General features: G+C 44.0%; 1 protein-coding gene across 6 annotated transcripts in view; it reads right to left on the bottom strand.

Moving 5' to 3' along the window:
* mib2 (MIB E3 ubiquitin protein ligase 2) overlaps nt 1-19,234 on the bottom strand; it is a 123,476-nt gene that overhangs the window by 29,014 nt on the left and 75,228 nt on the right. For 5 of the 6 annotated variants that reach the window (XM_055659519.1, XM_055659518.1, XM_055659521.1 and 2 more), the window contains 4 exons: nt 17,609-17,803; nt 7,117-7,259; nt 5,431-5,538; nt 2,611-2,715 (listed from right to left, as the gene is read on the bottom strand). In XM_055659519.1, the coding sequence (XP_055515494.1) occupies nt 2,611-2,715; nt 5,431-5,538; nt 7,117-7,259; nt 17,609-17,803 (551 nt within the window). The remainder of the gene's footprint in view (nt 1-2,610; nt 2,716-5,430; nt 5,539-7,116; nt 7,260-17,608; nt 17,804-19,234) is intronic. The other variant, XM_055659523.1, reaches the window with a different exon arrangement.

The following is a 19,234-nucleotide window of genomic DNA, read 5'->3' as shown; positions in this document are numbered from 1 at the left end:
AGTATATCTGGAGAATGCGGATAGGTGATGTTTCAGGTCGGGACCTTTCTTCAGAAATCAGTCTCAATCCGAAACGCTGCCTATCCATGTTCTCCAGAGAAGCTGCCTGGCCTCCTGAATTACTCCAGCACATTGAATCCATTTTTTGTAAACTAGCATATGTAATTCCTTGTGTTTAAGAAGGGTTTCGGCCCGAAACGTTGCCTATTTCCTTCGCTCCATAGATGCTGCTGCACCCGCTGAGTTTCTCCAGCTTTTTTGTGTACATATGTAATTCCTTGTTACTTCTAGGGAATTGGGTCATACATTTGCAGATACAAACAATGCTGTAACTATTTCACTGGGCATTCTTTTCATATTATGTTCTCGGGGTAATTAACAGGAGCAGTTGGCCCCTCGAGCCTATTCCACCATTTACTAAGTTCATGGTTGATCTGATTGCAACTTCAACTGTATGGCTCCTCGCACTCAGTAACCTTTCACCCTTCTGCTCATTAAGAATCTAGCTTCTGCTGCTTTAAAAATATTCAAAGACTTAACTTCCGCTGCCTTTTCATGTCTTACAACTTCAGAATTTCCAGTTCTCTCTTAAATGGCAATCTCTTATTTTTAAATAGTAGCCCCCAGTTTTACATTCTTCCATCAGAAGAAACATCAATATATCTGCTCTGTCTAGGTGCGTCATGATCTAGCTCCTTTCAATCAAGTTCCCGCTCAGTCTTTTAAATTCCAATGGATACAAGCCTAACCTATCCAATCTTTGCCCATTCCAGGATAACAGTGGAAAATGCAGAAAAATATCAGCTGCCTCTGAAAAGGGAAAGAGAAACCTGCCCATTCCAGTTATCAATCGAGTAAACCTCTCTGCACGACCACCAATGTAGGAACATCCATCCTTGCATAAGGAGACTAATTGAACCCTGGATATGGTCTCACCAATGTCCCATAAAACTGGAGCATAAGCACAAAGCTGCCCTACTTTTGTTTTCAATTCCCCAGGTAATTACCAGTAACATTATGTGAGTTTTCCGAATTACTTGCTGTACTTGTGTGTTGGCTTTTGCAAAGCGAGTACCAGGAAGCTTGGATCCCTCTGCATCGTTGCACCATTGTTAATATGCTATTTTTACTATGTTTTCCTGAACAATTTCGCATTTGCTGGGTCGTTGTTCACCATGCTGCCTCCGTATGTTTTCACACTTACGTTTCCCGTTCTTCTGAGTAAAATCAGCAAATTTTACGACCACACTTTGAGCCAAGTCACTTGTAGAAACTGTACAAGGTGGGGTCCCCAGCAATGTTCCCTGTGGCACGTTGATCATCGTAATCGGAACAGAACCTATTCATACCTACTCGCTGTTTCCTGCTACCCTGCCAATGTCCTAGCCACAGAGACAAGTTACCATCTACATCCCTTGAACGTTCATTCTTCTCAATAACTTTTGATGCAACACACTACTAACTGCATTCTGCTGCTGAGCAGTGACTGGACCTTGGACTTGGATCCTGAGACCGGCTCTGATAGCCTGTTGATAACTCGTTGTTGTTAATGTATTTGATTAACAACATTTGAAACAGCAAAAAGAGATTGAATTAACTGAGAAGTTATTATATTCTTTGTCGGGATGGGGCCACACAGACACAGAGGGGTGGGTGTGAAGTTCAAAGGTACTTTATTTCAGTGTGATTGGCTCCGTCCGGGACTATCTTTAATCAGACTTTACTGGACTTTATCTTGCACTCTATGTTATGGTGGACGTGTATACTGTTGATCGCTTCATTGTAATCATGTATCGTCTTTCTGCTGCAAAAAGACGCAATGCAACAAAAGACACAACAACGTGCGGGTTAGCACGCAACAAAAGTTTTTCATTGTACCACGTGACAATAAACTACCCACGGATACAGACACAGAGTCAGCTGCATTGGCATCTGTCTTTCAGCTCGTTCCCTAATATCCACGCTGCAATGTGCCAGCAGGGTATCAGGAGCACCGTGACCTGAGTACGACCACCCTGCCCACTGCACGACTCGGAATTCTGCTTCTGGATCTCAGCTCCACTAATTCCATCAGAGTTACACGCACTGCGGGAGGAACGGAAGAGGGATTTCTACCCCAACCTTTTGTGGAGGTTTGGAATGGGAGGGGACGGTGGTGGGAAGCGAGACATCAGGAATTATATCCAAATTAACGAGCATGTATTTGACTGCGTCAAATATCTGGCTTCAAAAATATCGGTAATACAGGAACATGGATGGAAAAGGCCATAAGACATAGGAGCAGAATTAGGCTATTCGGCCCACCGAGTCTGCTTCATCATTCGATCATGGTTGATTATTTTTCCCTTTCAACCCCATTCTCCTGCCTTCTCCCCGTAACCCTGAAAGGTTTAAAGGTAGCAAAAATGGGTAAATGGGACAATCTGAGATGGGGCATCTTGGTCGGCATGGACCAGTCGGGCTGAAGGGTCTGTTACCATGCTCTATGACTCTATAAGTGGCCTATGTCTGTACATGTGAAACATTGACCGAATGATAAAGACTATTCTGTGTTCAAGGAATTTCCAAATGGCATGATAAGCATTTAGAGAGGAATGAAGAGGCACCTACTGGAGCCATGCTGTCAGTCCATTCCCCGTGACCAGCTTGAAGCCTTTTCACCGTCTCCAGGTCCTCCATCACACGGACAATGTCACCGACAGAGAAGCTGTCCACCTGCAATACAGAGTGAGAGCAGCCGTCACGCCCAGAGTCTCTGCACAGATACTATACGTGTGACTAGTCTGTAATTGTTATTGTTACCCAGGTACACCATTCTCCAGTTTCTTCCCAGCAGTTATCAGCTAACTGAATTGACCTCTCACCAGCTGGACTGTGGTCCTGAACCCCCTTCTACCTCATTGGAGGTCTTTGAATCGGCTATGGGAATGGATCCGCCGGCTCCAGCCCGGCCAGAGTTGCAGATCCCCGGCCACAGGGATAAAATCTGACCCGCCGATCGGCCGCGGAAGTCCCGATGAAGTCGAGATCGGCCACCTCACCCAGCCTAGGCACCACATTGTGGGGGTACATCCGGAGGGGGGAGGGGTGTTTCAAGTGCACTCTTGTGATTTAATCCGAATTAAAGGAGGTGCCGGACTATCAGTTGCTGGAAAATCTGTGGTGGACCTGTATTAATTTATCAGAAACCTGTAGCCAATGCAAAGCTGCATTTTGGTGATGAAGAATGATTTGTTTCCAAAGGCATATTGATTTTAATGCTCACTGTAACCATAACTCACTTAAAAAAACCTAAATGTCCTTATCCTGAATACTGAGTGGGAGTTTGGTACATCATGACCTACAAAGCAATTCTGGAGTGCTGCAACATCGTGTAGTCATTTATCATACCAACTGACTTAGTATGTCGAAATATTCCTGTTATGTAATACAAAACTAGCAGAGAAACCACAGGTTTTTTTTTCTGGAAAGCATGGATAAACAAGTTATGATTCAAAGGACTAATTCTCAGCTTGTTGTCCTATAATTTAATCCTTTGCTGCGTGTGTGAGCTTGTGAAGACACGAAGGGTATATATTGAACTCCACTTTTGAAGTTATACAAAATGGAGTTCCAGGCTCACAGATTGCACCCCATCATTCAAAGTTCCACACCAACATCATCAGGTAACTAGTGATGGCCAATGTTGCAAGAAGTGGCTTATTTCATTTTCAACTCTTGCATGGCTGTAAGGTTTAATTGCACGGAATGTCTGAAGAAGGGTTTCGGACCGAAACGTTGCCTATTTCCTTCGGATCAGTCTGAAGAAGGGTTTCGGCCCAAAAACGTTGCCTATTTCCTTCGCTCCATAGATGCTGCTGCACCCGCCGAGTTTCTCCAGCATTTTTGTGTGCCTTCAATTTTCCAGCATCTGCAGTTCCTTCTTAAACACGGGTTTAACTGCACCATGTAAACTTGTTATCTATCCTCACACGTACCATTTCAATTGCAGCGAAAGGAGAGCTTCCCAATCCCAATTGGTTCGTATGGGTGTCAGGGGTTATGGGGAGAAGGCAGGAGAAAGGGGTTAAGAGGGAAAGATAGATCAGCCATGATTGAATGGCGGAGTAGACTTGATGGGCCGAATGGCCTAATTCTGCTCGAATCACAATAACTATAATAACAATTGACTTTAGGTTTCTGGAAGTCTTCAAAAGGCTCCATTAAGGCAACTTCTGTTGCCAATAGCATTTTGAAGATAATGGAATTCCTCCAAATGAACTCTATATCACTGAAACAGCGGAATAATAACCCTGATCAGTGACTCACCGGAATGACACTAATCCTCTTCGATGCTTGGTGATCTATGACCTACTTCAAAATAATGCAATGATTGTCAACAGACTACTTTAAAATAAAATTATGTAATGGTTGTTTCCCAAAATATTGAGGAAAGGTTATTGTGCTCGCATTAATGATATAAAGATCATTTGATTTCTGATTAACTGCTGGATTCCACTGGTTTACTTTTCCAAGGATGTCAAATCACGGAAGTTCTAATGTTCCTTTGTGTTTGTTCTTCCTATAATTTTTATGCTGTCAAATTCCAAATGTAAATTTCACCTCCCCCTTTACCGAATTCTCCAACTACAAAGTTGGTTTATTTTGTGAATGCTGAAGGAAAGGGTTCATTATCTAACCTCGCCCATACCTCTGGCTCCACACAGATTGCCCCTGTTGTCCCTAATGGGCCCGACTTTGGTTTTGACTCAAGATTCTTGCATCTGCAGTCTCTTATGTCTCCACGGCCCTACTTATTCCCCGGGTTAATATACCTATTGAACACGTTCAGATTTACCTTAATCCATAATGCCAGTGATTTATCTGTCCCCTCTTCACTTTCCTAATTTCCTCTCTGCATTTTTATACTCTCGATGGGTCTCCCCTATCTTTTATTCCTATCCCTGTAAAACACTTTATCCAATAGTTAATATCCCTCGACATCCAGTGCTCCCGATACTTGTTGCCGTGGGCTTTTACACGAACATGTTGATCTTGACCTTGTTATCTCTCTTTCTTTACTTCCACAGAGACATACAGCAGCACGGAAGTAGTCCCTTTTCCTCCCCAAGGCACTTGTTTTTCAGTGTTTTACAACTATTTGTACACTGGATACAATCAATTATACAATAACTCAGTGTCACCAAATTAGAATGCACAAAACAAAATAAACTAAACCAGAATTATTCGAACACATCAATCCCAGATTCTGGCTGAATGATGCAAGCACATACGACAGGATCAGTAGAGAATGCTGAATTATTTATGTTGTCTTACTGCGGACATATTTTGCTGAGTTACTTTATTGAACAAAATTAAGGCAAGATGTTTTTGGTACCAGGTTATGTTATTGATCTAAGTTACGGTAACACGTGTGGTCATTCACTGTACCTTAGTAAGGGCTCCAGGGTGGAAGGTCCAGCGAATATTATTGCTGTACTGCACCCTCACATCTCCTCGGTCAGTTATTCTGTGCACAGTGCCCGCTCGACTAATGTACTGTCAAATAAATGTAGTAGATTAATAGTGGCGCAGTGCAACATGATTCAGCTGCAAACTTGTTGTTTCCCCATTGTGTGTAACATCGAGGGATGGTATAGACTATGAAATGCTACTCAGTGACTGTGAATGAAGATCTCTTGTACTTCACAAGGTACTGAGCTATCACTTCTAAGATCTGAAACTTTGGATCTGTGCCTTAACACTTCTTTGAATGGCTTCAGATTTTTCCGCTTATACTTATATTATCACTGTCATCTTTTGAGCATTATGTCCAGCCAAAGCCCATCTTGGTAGCGCTAACCATCCTTGGCCACAAAGCTGGCACTTGTTCTTGAGCTGCAACAGGTCTCGCAAAGCAATGTGCATTTACACCCCATCAAATGGTAGCAATGCACAATGCTCTAAACAGTGTATCATAGGAGGTAATGGCCAGATCGCTAGAGTCTGGCTCACTGGAAGAGTTTCAGAAGCATCCCAATGGAAGAGAGAAGTAGGGAGGAGGGGAGGCAAGTGGAGATAATTCCAGAGATGAGGATTTGACTGGCAAATGCAGCAGTTGTGTCTTGATTAAACTAAGGGATGGTCGAGAGGCCAGACTGGGGAACGGCAGAATCAGAGGGAGTAAGCAAATTATTGGTGACATCTGAGCTCTGGGTATTCTGGTTTTCTTCTACATTACAAAGACATGTGGACTTGTTGATTAATTGACCTCTGTAAATGATGCCAAGTGTGTAGGGAGTGAATGAGGAAGTGAGATAACTAGTATGAACAGGTAATCGATGGTCGGTGTGGACAGTGCCCACCTAGTTGGTATACTGGGCTAGTCCCATACGCCTGCATTTGGCTCATATCCCGCTTAGCTCTTCCTGTCCTATTATCTTTCAAAAGTTATAATGACATCCACTTCTATGGCCTCCCTGGCTGCTGCTACCAGATGCAGACTATCCCCTGCCTGAAAAAGTTGCCTCGAGACTCCTCCTAAATCTCTCCCCTTTCTCGTTAAGCCTATGCTCTCTAGCTTTAGAATCTTCCACCCTTGCAAAAAGACGAGACGTGTACGCTTTATCCATATGCTTCATGATCCTGTGCACCTTAATTAGATCATCCCTCATCCTCCCACGTTCCAGAGGAATAATTCCCAGCCTATCCAACCTCTCCCTGTAACTCAAGTCCGCAAGCCTATGTAACTTTCTGATGTAAGAGAATAATGCATGGATATGGGGTTCACAATTTTTATCTTTTAAATATATGGTCATCTCTTAAATGAAGCACAGCATCTAAAATGCAATTTTTAAAAGCCAGATTGTTTAAAAATTGTAATCAGAGCAAGTTGAAAGCTGAAACATAGAGAGGATTGGATGGAAATAAAAGCTGTAGAAGGAAGAAATTACACACAGCATTCAACTTCATTCAACTTCCAGCTAGATGGTGTTTGGGGTTAAACACAGCTTTTTGACTATCCTGACATCATTACAGCTTTATTTATGGTGTATACATCGGAATTTATTTTAGGATCAACAGACTGGGAAGTAAAACCTTTCACGGTTTTAAACCCACGACTGATAGAACAATTACCTCAGCCATTTTAGGATTCCACCCTCCATGTCCCTCCTGCATCTGCCGCAGGATGTCCACCTCCAGGAGGCATTTCACCTTGTCCAGGTGCTGGAACGTGTGGCCGCCTGCACTCTCCTGCCGGGGCAGCTCTGCATGCTCACCTGAAAGGAGGGAGGGAGCGAGAGACAGAGAGAGACAGAGAGAGAGGGAGAGAGCGAGAGAGACAGAGAGAGAGACAGAGAGGGAGAGAGGAGAGGGAGGGGGAGGGGGAGAGGGAGAGAGAGAGGGAGAGAGAGAGAGAGAGAGAGGGAGAGGGAGAGGGAGAGAGAGAGAGAGAGAGAGGGAGAGAGAGAGAGAGAGATTGAGAAGAGAGGGAGAGACAGAGAGAGAGGGAGAGGGAGAAAAAGGAATGGCCTGTTTAATTATCGTATGCACCGTTAACTGAACAATGTTATTCTTACTTGTAGCAGCACAACAGGTCTGCAAATGCAATGCACACATACAAAGAACAGAAAAGAAAAACTGAATGAATTAATACTAGCGTAACAAAAAACACAAATTCTCAATGCAACCAAAGACAGCCCATAGAAGTTAATAGTTGAGGTTAGTATGCCATGTTCTAGAGCCTGATGGTTGCTAGGAAGCTGTTCTTGAACCTGGTGGTCACGGTTCTCAGACTCCTGTACTTTCTCCCTGATGATAGTAGCGGGATGTGAGTGTGACTGAGGAGGTGTGGGAGTTTGGGGATATTGGCTGCCCTTTTGAGTCAGTGTCTCATATAGATCCCATCTATAATGTATAGACCAGGCAATGTCTACCACTCAATACGGGAATACTCAATGGAAACAGACAGGAACGCTTGGAGGAGTACAGAAATTTTTCTGCATCAGACCAGAGCTCAACATTTGGGCTGCTAGATCACACGCCGACAAGCTGAGTTTTACTAACAAAGGAGAAATGGGTGAAGTGGGAAGCTAGTGAAGTGGCTGATAGGTTCTCCTCTCCACATGTGTCTCAGTTACTTGGCATCTTCAGTTATTTTCACAATAAAACATACTAATCTGTTAACAATATGGTGAACTCCCAATCAATGATGGACATCCAGGGAGGGGGGGGGGGGGGGGGGGGGGGGGATATAGAGCATCTTGGGTTGAGAGAAAAGAGTAGAATTATCCCTCAAAGTACCTTTCATGACCTCAGGCTCTTCAGTATTTATACAGCCAATAAACATTATGAGCATTGGAGTTGTAATATAGAGATGCGCTTCCAATAATAGGATATCAATCTAAAACATTAATTCTGATACTCTCTCCACAGATGCTGCCTGACTTGTTGGGGGCTTTTTATGTTGGAATGGCCAATGTAGTTGGAATGGAGTTAGAATGGCCAATGTACTCATGGGAAGATTTCATCAAGTGTAGTGAAGGGAATAGACGGATCTTTGGTAGGAAAGAACTGCAGATGCTGGTTTAAATTGAAGGTAAACACAAAATGCTGGAGTAACTCATCGGGACAAGCAGCATCTCTGGAGAGAAGGAATGGGTGATGAGAAGGGTCTCGACCTGAAACGTCATCCATTCCTTCTCTCCAGAGATGCAGTTCATCCCGCTGAGTTACTCCAGCTTTTTGTGTCTACAGACGGATCTTTGGGTTGGTTCAGAGATAGATTGTGTAGTTGGCCTGGAGAGGTCCCCATGCTCTTCATGTAGTGTCAGAGGATCCATAGAAGATGGTAAACAGGTCCTTGTTTTAATTCCCTCAGCAATGTGCTGAAATCCAATCCTGGGTTTTGGGCTCAGTTCTCTGGTGTGGGCTTCAAGCAACACCTCTCTGAATCAGCGTGGTCTGTGACAGGACGGCCAAAGTCCAAGCTGCAGAAACTGTGCGGGAAGGCAGAGAGTAGTTAAAGGTGTAACTAAATCCTAACAACACTCTCGCCTTTATATTATCTTGCAAAGGATAAAGGTCATCAACCACAGGACAGGTGGGACTAGTGTAGCTGGGACATGTTGTCCAGTGTGGGCAAGTTGGGCCAAAGGGTCTGTTTCCACACTGTATGACGCTATGACTCTGACACAACTCTATTTTCAATCGTGCAGCCTGACACTGATCTGCAGTCATCACGGTTGTAAACTCATATAACCCTCTCGGATTTTTTAAATGCCACGTGTATTGGAAAACTCTCGCGAAATTTGAAAAGGGCACTCTTTGTACTCATGTGTCCTGAGAGGATTGCAATGCATATGATAAAAGTATAAAGGGTTGAAATGTTAATTTGCACAGCTCTGAATTCCTCCTATTTACAGGACAAATGGTATGCTGCTTGCATTCATTCCCTGTCCATTGCCAACTCTGGGGGGAGCTTACTCGGCCTATAAAATTCCAGATTCTGAATATCTTTCCACAATAATGAGCAGAAATTAAATCCGCTGCAGGTTTGAACTAAAAAAAAAAAATTACATCTGACGCGTGGCAGAAGCACAACCAAATATTTTCACTGTAAATAGACGCAGAAAGCTGGAGTAACTCAACGGGACAGGCAGCATCTCTGGAGAGAAGGAATGGATGATGTTTCGGGTCGAGACCTTTCTACAAACTGGTTAGGGAGAAGGGAAACGATAGATATAGACGATGATGTGGAGAGATAAAGAACAATGAATGAACGATATGCCGATGTAAAGGAAACAGGCTGTTTGTCGGGTGAAAATGAGAAACGAGTGCAACTTGGGTGGGTGAGGGACAGAGAGAGCGGGAATGCTGGGGCTACCTGAAGGGAGAGAAATCATACCACTGGGCTGTAAGCTGCCCAAGCAAAATATGGGATGCCGTTCCTCCAATTTGCATTTAGCCTCACTCTGACAATGGAGGAGACCGAGGACAGAAAGGTCCGTATGGGAATGGGAAGGATTAAAGGGTCTAGCAACCGGGAGATCAGGTTGGTTCAGGCGGGCTGGGCAAAGGTGTTCGGCGAAACGATCGCCCATTCTGCATTTGGATGTAGAAGAGTCCACATCTTGAACAACGGATACAGCAGATGAGGTTGGAGGAGGTGCAAGTGAACCTCTGCCTAACCTGAAAGGACTGTCAGGGTCCCTGGAGTCGAGGGAGGAGATATAGCGACAGGTGTTGCATCTTCTGCGGTTGCAGGGGAAGGTACCTGGGGGGTGGGGAGGGATGAGTTAACCAGGGAATTGCAGAGGGAACGGTCTCTCGGAAGGTGGAAAGGGGTGGAGATGGGAAAATGTGGCTAGTGGTGGGATCCTGCTGGAGGTGGCGGAGATTTTGGCGGATTTTGTGTTGTATGCGATGGCAGATGGGGTGGAAGATAAGGACTAGGAGGACTCTGACCCATTCTATCACTCCAGAGATGCTGCCTGTCGCGCTGAGTTACTCCAGCTTGCTGTGTCTATCTTCAGTTTAAACCAGCATCTGCAGTTCCTTCTTACATATTTTCACTGTAATTTGGGTTTCGGCGGAATAGTAAAGCTCTGTGATCATTGCTGACCTGGTGCCAGCTCTAGAAGCAGCCAACATTCAAACCCAGAGCTGCAAACTATTCACTCCATCCAACGGATGAGAACATTCCATTGAGTTCTTTTAAAATAGCTCCTAAAATCACTGATTATTTATTTGAGAATTTTGCACAACACAATTAAAAGGCCATTGACTGTAGATATTATGCATAATTTTACAGGCTGGCTAATTAAAAGAACACGAATTGCAGTCAATTGGCCGGCAAATCTTGCTGAACAGGGGCTGGGTGGGGAAGAGGCATTTTACCAAAGTACAGCAATTTTCTGTAGACAAAAGACAGAAACACATCCGAATGGCAAAACGACACACAGGACCCGATACCTTCTGGCATCTCATTGTCCGATGGACCTGTCCAGCTGCACTACCAGGACCCAGGAGGCTGACCAGTGTGTAGGAAGGAACTGCAGATGCTGGTTTAAACTGAAGACAGACTTAAAATACTGGAGTAACTCAGCGGGACAGGCAGCATCTCTGGAGAGACGGAATGGGTGGCCTTTCGGGTCGAGACCTTTCTTCAGACTGATGTCACGGGGAGAGGGAGATACAGAGATAAGGAGGTGTGAGGTGCAAAAATAGGACAAAGGGAATTGAGATCAAGGAAAATGTAGAATATTGTTAGCTGGGAGAAGGTAACAACAAAGCAAACAGATAAAAATGTAGTCGGAGACAGTAAGGCTGGTCGGAAAACTGGGAAGAGGAGGGATGGAGAGAGAGGTAAAGCAAGGGTTATTTGAAGTTAGAGAAGTCAATGTTCATACCGCTGGGATGTAAATTGCCCAAGCGAAACACGAGGTGTTTTTCCTTCAATTTGCTGATCAGTGCTGACACAGACAGGGGGCAAATGGAATAGATACAACAGCCACCTGCTTCCATTACCAGGGTAGGCAAGACCAGACCAGACATGGTCTGCAGGGCCAGGGATGCATGAACACCCTGCTTCCTCATCAGAGCGAGCATTTGTAACCAGAGGGTTCTAAACCCACCCCCTTCATTGGTTTTCAGGTGGCATCTGGCTGGGTCAGTTGCTATGGTGATGCTGTGCTGATTCTGTGGTCTTATCTTTAGTTGAACAGAAGTGAAACCTGAGAGAGGCACAACAATAGCTAAAGCGATTCTATCCCCACTATCGTATGAAGTTTACATCTTCACCAGGCTCCAAGCAAGAATCTCGGCATCAAATCGTCAACTGTTCCTCTCTCCGCAGATGCCGACTGATCATCTGATGCTGGCAGATCATACCCAACACTTCCTGTCAGATTTCCAGCATCCACACCACTTCCTACCCCTCAACACGTTGCTTCTCCCCTCCCTGCCTCTATATCCACTTCCTACCTCTCCCCCCATGCCTCTCCCCTCCACACCTCTTCCCTTCTCCCCGCCTCTAGTCCTCTAGGGGCTAGCGGAGTCGGGGGATATGGGGAGAAGGCAGGAACGGGGTACTGATTGGGGATGATCAGCCATGATCACATTGAATGGCGGTGCTGGCTCGAAGGGCCGAATGGCCTACTACTGCACCTATTGTCTATTGCCTATATTTCCATCCTGGAAGAAAGGTTCTAACTATCCACCCTATCAGTGCTTTTCATATTTTTATATATTTCCATTGGGTCTCCCTTAACCTCTGGCATTCCTGAGAAAGCAATCCAAGTCTGCTCATCCTCTCCCCGTAACTAATACCCCCTAATACAAGCATCATTCTACCAAACCTCCTTTGTACCCTCTTCAAAGCCTCCACATCCTTCCTGCAATGGGTCTACAAGAATTGTGCGCAATACTCCAAATGCAGCCTAACTGAAGTCCTATAAAGCTGCTTCCTGACTCTGTGGAGTATTTGGTGTTGAGAACACGATGTTTCAACTCTTGCTTCATGCTGTAAATATATAGCTCTATGACTACAACTCAGTAGATGATTCCTAGTGTCAGCTAATATGCTAATTGATCCAATATCTAAGCTAAAGACCCTGTGGAAGAATCTAGATAAATTAAGCAAGTGGTTGAGAAAAGAACAGATGGTGTATGAGATGAGAATATGTAACTGCATTTACTTCAGTGGGAAGATCTAAAAAAAAAAAAATGCTTTATAAACAGGCGTTACTAAATGTTGGTGTGCAGAGGAAACTGGGCATGTTAGTTGTGATTCTATGTGGGCCACAGCCAATGAAGGAAAATGTACCATTTGTTTTTTTCACCACCCTGTCTACCTGCTACTACTTTTACCTTGCATAGTTCTGGGTGATCAAAAGAAAGCAGCAACGAGGAGCAGCTTCTATAGCATGGTAAAGTGTGCATGATGTGGATGCACTGGATAAATGCATTTGACTTTCATGCTTCTAATCCCTCATTGTACATTAAGATGAATCAATGTTATAATTTTGCAATTCCCAGCCTTATTTTCTAAAAGCACGGCGGAGTAGCGGTAGAGATACTGTCTTACACCGCCAAAGACCTGGGTTCGATCTGGACTGTGGGTGCTGTCGGAACGGAGTTTGTTTGTTCTCCCCGTGATCTGCGTGAGGTTTCTCCGAGATCATCGGTTTCCTCCCACACTCCAAAGACATATAAGTTTGCAGGCTAATTGGCGTGGTACTATAAATGTCAATTGTCCCTAGCGTGTGTAGGGTAGTGTCAATGTGCGGGGATCGCCAGTGGGCCGAAAGGCCTGTTTCCGTGCTGTATCTCTAAACTAAACTCTTACATAGCAACATCAAACCCTTCCAATCCCAATCTCTGCCAACCTTCTCCATCCCTTCAGTCCTAGATCTCTTTGCTTATCCAATAACAAACAGTCTTGATGTTCCCCAGAATGAACCACTTTGCCAGTAGAGATGTACCTTCCGTTGCCATGGTCCTGCGATCTGGAATTCCCTCTCTAACCCACACCAACCTTTCTTCTTTTTTGTCCTCTTTTAAACTCTGCTTCATTGACCAAGTTTTAGATTATCTTCCTGACATCCGATTTCTTTGGCTCAATATTAAAGACCATTGGTGTGAAACTCTGTGTATGCTTTGGCTTGTCACAAATGTTATACCAATACTTGTAGCTGTAACTAATTCTATTCTATTTGCCAATATGTGAATCTGTACTCGTCTGCATTGTAGGATCAAGCACACTTCTGTTTATTCTTCAAGGATTTATAGATAGATTTTCTCTGTTACAATCATTTACAAAGTTCAAGTCTGTTTACTTTTAATGAGGTTCATGAAGTAGGAACATCATGTTATATTTCATGGTTTTTCTAAGAATGCCAATGTTATTAAAACATAGGAATTAAATAACTACTTTAAAAATTGACAAGTTTTAACAAGCTCAGCGATTTTGTATGGGACTTCTTGTTCTTTATAAACATAAATGATTTGGAGATTTGCACTAAAGTGTTATCAATAGGAATGCTGGAAACATTCAGTAGGTCAGGCAGCATCTGTTCAGAGGCAAACTGATTCTGTTTTAACTTTAGATAAGACATAAAATGCTGGATTAACTCAGCGGGTCGGACAGCATCTCTGGAGAAAATGAATAGGTGCCGTTTCAAGTCAGGACCCTTTGTCAGACTGATTAAAGAGTGGGGGCGACTGGACGCAAGAAAAGAACAGGACAAATCAGGGTTGGCAACAGATGACCTCAGGCAGAGTGGTTCCCCGATAGGCTGATTGTTGGTCAGGGATGATGTGATGCCAAGGGGGATACATCGGTGCAAACTGTGGAAGTGGTTAACTGAATTTTAGTGGGGGAGGGTGGGGGGGGGGGGGGGGGGGGGGGGGCAAGGTGGGAAGTGGAGAGGGGGGGGGGGAGGGCGGGAGAAATGGGGGGAAGGTGGTGTATGTAGAAGAGAGAATTTAACGTTCATACCGTTGGGTTGTAAGCTACCCAAATGAAATATGAGGTGCTGTCCCTCCAATTTGCGTGTGGTTTTACTCTGGCAATGGAGGCGGCCCAGGACAGGAAGGTCAGTATGGGAATGGGTAGGAGAGCTCAAATGGTTAGCAACCGGGAGATGCAGTAGGCACTGACGGACTGAGCATTTCGCCAAAACGGTCTGCAAGTCTACGCTTGGTGTCGCCAAAGCACAGGAGCCCACATCAGGAATGCTCAATGCATTAGATGAGATTAGAGGAGGTATGTGTGAACCTCTGTTTCACCTGAAAGGGCAGTCGGGGTCCCTGGATGGAGTTGAGGGAGGAGGCACAAGGACAGGTGTTGCACATCCTACAGTAGAAGGAGAAAGTACCTGGGGAAGAGGTGGCTTGGGTGTATTTTTTTATTCCATTCTGTATTAACCTTAAACAGTTGATGTTGGAATTACTCAGCAGGTCAGTCAGCATCTGTTAATAGAAGCCAAGCAATTTTTCAAGTTGATGAACTTTGACCTGTTGAGGGCCTATGTCAGCTACATAATTTTGTTTCAGTGCTGTCATGAAGGATTGCAGGCAAACCATGGACAAGCGCTCACAGGATAGGTTAGGGCAGCAGTTAATAAATGCAGTTCAATATGTAGCAGCTAAAAAGAGCAGTGTGTAAAAACAGCATGTAGGTAGAATTGCTGCTTTACACTGCCAGAGATCTGGGTTCGATCCCAACTACGGGTGCTCTCTGTATAGAGTTTGTACGTTCTCCATGTGACTTGCGTGAGTTTTCTTCAGGTGCTCCAGTTTCCTCCCATACTCTAAAGACGTACAGGATTTGTAGTTAATAGGCTTGGTAAAAATTGGAAATTGTCCCTAGTGTGTGTGTTAGTGCATGGGGATCGTAGGTCGGCGTAGACTGGGTGGGCCGAGGGCTCGTCTCTGTGCTGTATCTCTAAACTAAACTAGATAGACAGGAGGCATATTAGAGCTGCCGCGCATTGTGAAGCTACATCTGTGTGCGAAAAGAATATCCTTTTCATGGGAAACACATTAATGATACATCAGCATGGCAGCACACAAGGGCAAACATAAATACATGGTCGGACCTTATTTACCAAACTATGGAAGGATGCAGGGAAAAGTGTATATATACGGAACATAGAAAATCTGATATTATTATTTTCCTGGTCAGGATTTCATAACAGGGTGCTGCAATTTTAGGATGAGTTCTTAGAAATGAACCGATATTCTTCACAAATAACAAACCAGTCTCATGATATGGAATGCATTCCCACTAAAGATAGACACAAAATGGTGGAGTAACTCAGCGGGTCAAGCAGCATCTCTGGAGAAAAGGACTAGGTGATGTTTCGGTCCAAGACCCCTCTTCAGCAAACCTCCTTCCTCCTAAAAGAATGAATCTTTTTTTTTTTTTTTTAAAGAGGGTTCGAAGCAAACTCAAAGGAAAACATGAAAAGATGAGCTGAAGGGGGTAGGGATTTGAGAAGATAGTTTCAAATGGGAAATTAATCATGGAGAGACATGGTAAGCTATCAGCTCTGCTCCCGTACTGAAGAGAAGACAAGAACATAAGGCACTGATGGATATAAATGGAATAAATGTGGCAATATTTCTATGAAAATATGTGCAGTGTCTTCATGTAATTGCAAAACATACATCAAATCATTGCAAAACTGTGATTGCAACACAGGCAACTGAAAATTGCCAAATAAATTAGGATCAATTCTAATCTTTCTAAACATACAGAAGAAAATGTTGTGCCAGCACTCTCTTTGTGTTGTCGGGTCAGCCTTCAGCATAATATGAGATAAAACATCGATTTTAGTGTCCTACTAACCTGGTTTAATCAAATTTATTTTTAACCTTTTATGGGATAGATTATGTTTAAGAAGGAACTGCAGATGCTGGAAAATCGAAGGTAGACAAAAAGCTGGTGAAACTCAGCGTGTGAGGCAGCATCTATGGAGCGAAGGGATTTCCTTCGCTCCATAGATGCTGCCTCACCCACTGAGTTTCTCCAGCTTTTTGTCTACAAGGGATAGATTAACTTTGCTTTACCTCCAAGCTGGAAGTTCCCAGGACTGCAATTTTGTCATTGCACCACGATAAGTGGCCACCGGGCGGTGCCAATGAGCAATGCAAGCTCATTTATTAAATATATGGAATAGGACCAAGAAGAGGCCATTCAGCCCTTTATGTCTGCTCTTACCCACTTCAGCACACTTTCCTGTTATATGCCTTTTACTCCAATCTCATGATATTACCGAAACAAAATTCTGTAGCTGACAAAGACCCTCAGCGGGTCAAAGTTCATCAACTGGAACGATTGCTTGTCACTGAGCTGCCAAATGAAGTAGTGGCAGATACAACAACATGGGCCTGTTTCTGAGCTCCATGACTCTACATCAATAACACTGCCCTCATCAATATGCTTTGTTTCCTCTTAGGAAAAAAATAATCAGATTGGGTCTCATATAGCCAAGCAATACTGAATATCTTTGATTAATATCTGCCTCTCCAAGTGTACATAATACTGCCCCTCAGGCCTTTATAGAATAACTGCCCCACCACTGACACAAGATTCACAGGTCCGTAATTAGGTGGCTAACTCTCCCTGATCGTTTAGAATTTAAAAAATCAGATTTTTCGGACATTTCCTGCTTTTATTTCAAATGTCCAGTGTCTGCAATATTTGGCTTCCTGAGACAGTTACCCAAGTAGGTAAGGCATGGAAAGATTTGGAGCTTGTGTGGGGAAAAAGGGGTTGGTGTTGATGGTCAAACGTTGACACGGACCTGGTGGGCCGAAGGGCATGTTTCTGTGCATTAGACTAAAACTTTCACTAGATGCAGCATCGGAGAGAGCTGTAAACAACACAATAGACCACACTTAAAGAGATAAACGTTGATGTCAAACATTTAAATATGCATCATAGAAATCCAAACATCATAAACAGCTAGGTGCTTCAAAGTGTGACTTAGTCGTTTGTAGAAATCCAAACATTTTATGGTGCGGACCAGACCTATTGTGCAGGGTTTGAATGCGCACTGCTCAAAGCATATTCTAGGCCAATACCTGCTGGGGTAACCATAGAGAAACAATGCAGACATACCAAGCTTTGGCAAATGGTCTTTGTAGTAGTAACCTCCAGCAGCATCTGTGACGTACTTTAAGTCCACCTTTCCTTTGTGACCCATTCGGTAGACGTTGGTTGTCCCGTTTGACCAGGCGACGCTTGAAACACTTCGTCCTGACTCAGTGTCCCAGCCACGGATATCCATTACCTTCCCAATTTTGCCTTCCCCGCCTACAAAGCAAAAAGGACCATTGTACATTTTCCTGAAAAGGAAGTTTCTTCATCCGTTTGCAATCAACCATTTGCTGCTGCTGGCCAATAGGGCCAGTTTTGCGAGTTCATAGCGGTAGCAATCTAAGCGGTTAAGCATAGAAACATAGAAAATAGGTTCTAGCCAGCACCGCCATTCATTGTGATCATGGCTGATCATCCCCAATCAATAACCCGTGCCTGCCTTCTCCCCATATCTCTTGACTCCACTAGCCCCTAGAGCTCTATCTAACTCTCTTTTGAATCCATCCAGTGACTTGGCCTCCACTGCCCTCTGTGGCAGGGAATTCAATAAATTCACAACTCTCTGGGTGAAAAAGGTTTTTCTCACCTCAGTCTTAAATTACCTCCCCTTTATTCTAAGACTGTGCCCCTTGGTTCTGGACTCGCCCAACATTGGGAACATTTTTCCTGCATCTAGCTTGTCCAGTCCTTTTATAATTTTATATGTTTCTATAAGATCCCCCCCTCATCCTTCTAAACTCCAGTGAATACAAGCCTAGTCTTTTCAATCTTTCCTCATATGGCAGTCCCGCCATCCCAGGGATCAATCTCGTGAGCCTACACTGCACTGCCTCAATCACAAGGATGTCCTTCCTCAAATTAGGAGACCAAAACTGTACACAATACTCTAGATGTGGTCTCACCAGAGCCCTATACAACTGAGATAAAAGGTCTTCAAATGCAGCCTAGACTCATCATGCAGGACTGCCATCAGTAATGATCTCAAACTGGCTGTCCACCATGTACAATTCTTCCCTGTTTTCATCTCCATTCATGAAAAGTAGGCCATATGATTTCTGTGAGTTTGCTCTGGTTGGTGGCTTCCACAATAGCTAACTTAGCATGGGCAAAAATAACTCTACGCATCCTCTGGGGAACATTTAACCTTCTCTTCTTATATTTTTAGCCCACAATCTGAGATCTACTGGTTGTTGAAGCAGCTGAGAACTATGAGGTTTAGATATCTAGGAATTGCTGCACTTCCCGTGAATGGAGTCTTTGTCCAATGAATGCAACGGCTAAGCTATGATTCAGATAATACAAGTGCAAAATACTGCACTTTTGTGTGTCAGCTGCTGCTTAGAGTGTCAGTGACTGGTACACCAACCCCCACAAGAACTTGTCAATTCAAGTCTCACTGCAGAGTTTTGAGCAGAAAACTTTTGGCTGGCACTGCAGGGTTACTCAGGGGTGTGTTGTGCTGTCTTACAAGGGAGAATCCTTGCCTGCTTTCCAGACAACCTGCCCAATATATTTCTCCATTCACAATGTGGGAGGTGCCGAAAGGGATGTGAAAGGCGCTATATAGTGTAAGGCCAAATAGCAGTTCAGAAACTTGTGGCCTACGAAATACACACAGGGTTGGTGCTTTCGGCACCCAAAATTCCT

This window comes from Leucoraja erinacea, chromosome 30 (assembly GCF_028641065.1).
Source record: "Leucoraja erinacea ecotype New England chromosome 30, Leri_hhj_1, whole genome shotgun sequence".
NCBI lineage: Eukaryota > Metazoa > Chordata > Chondrichthyes > Rajiformes > Rajidae > Leucoraja > Leucoraja erinaceus.
The sequence above is the reverse complement of the archived record's forward strand: the minus strand, read 5'-3'. Positions and strand labels throughout refer to the sequence as shown.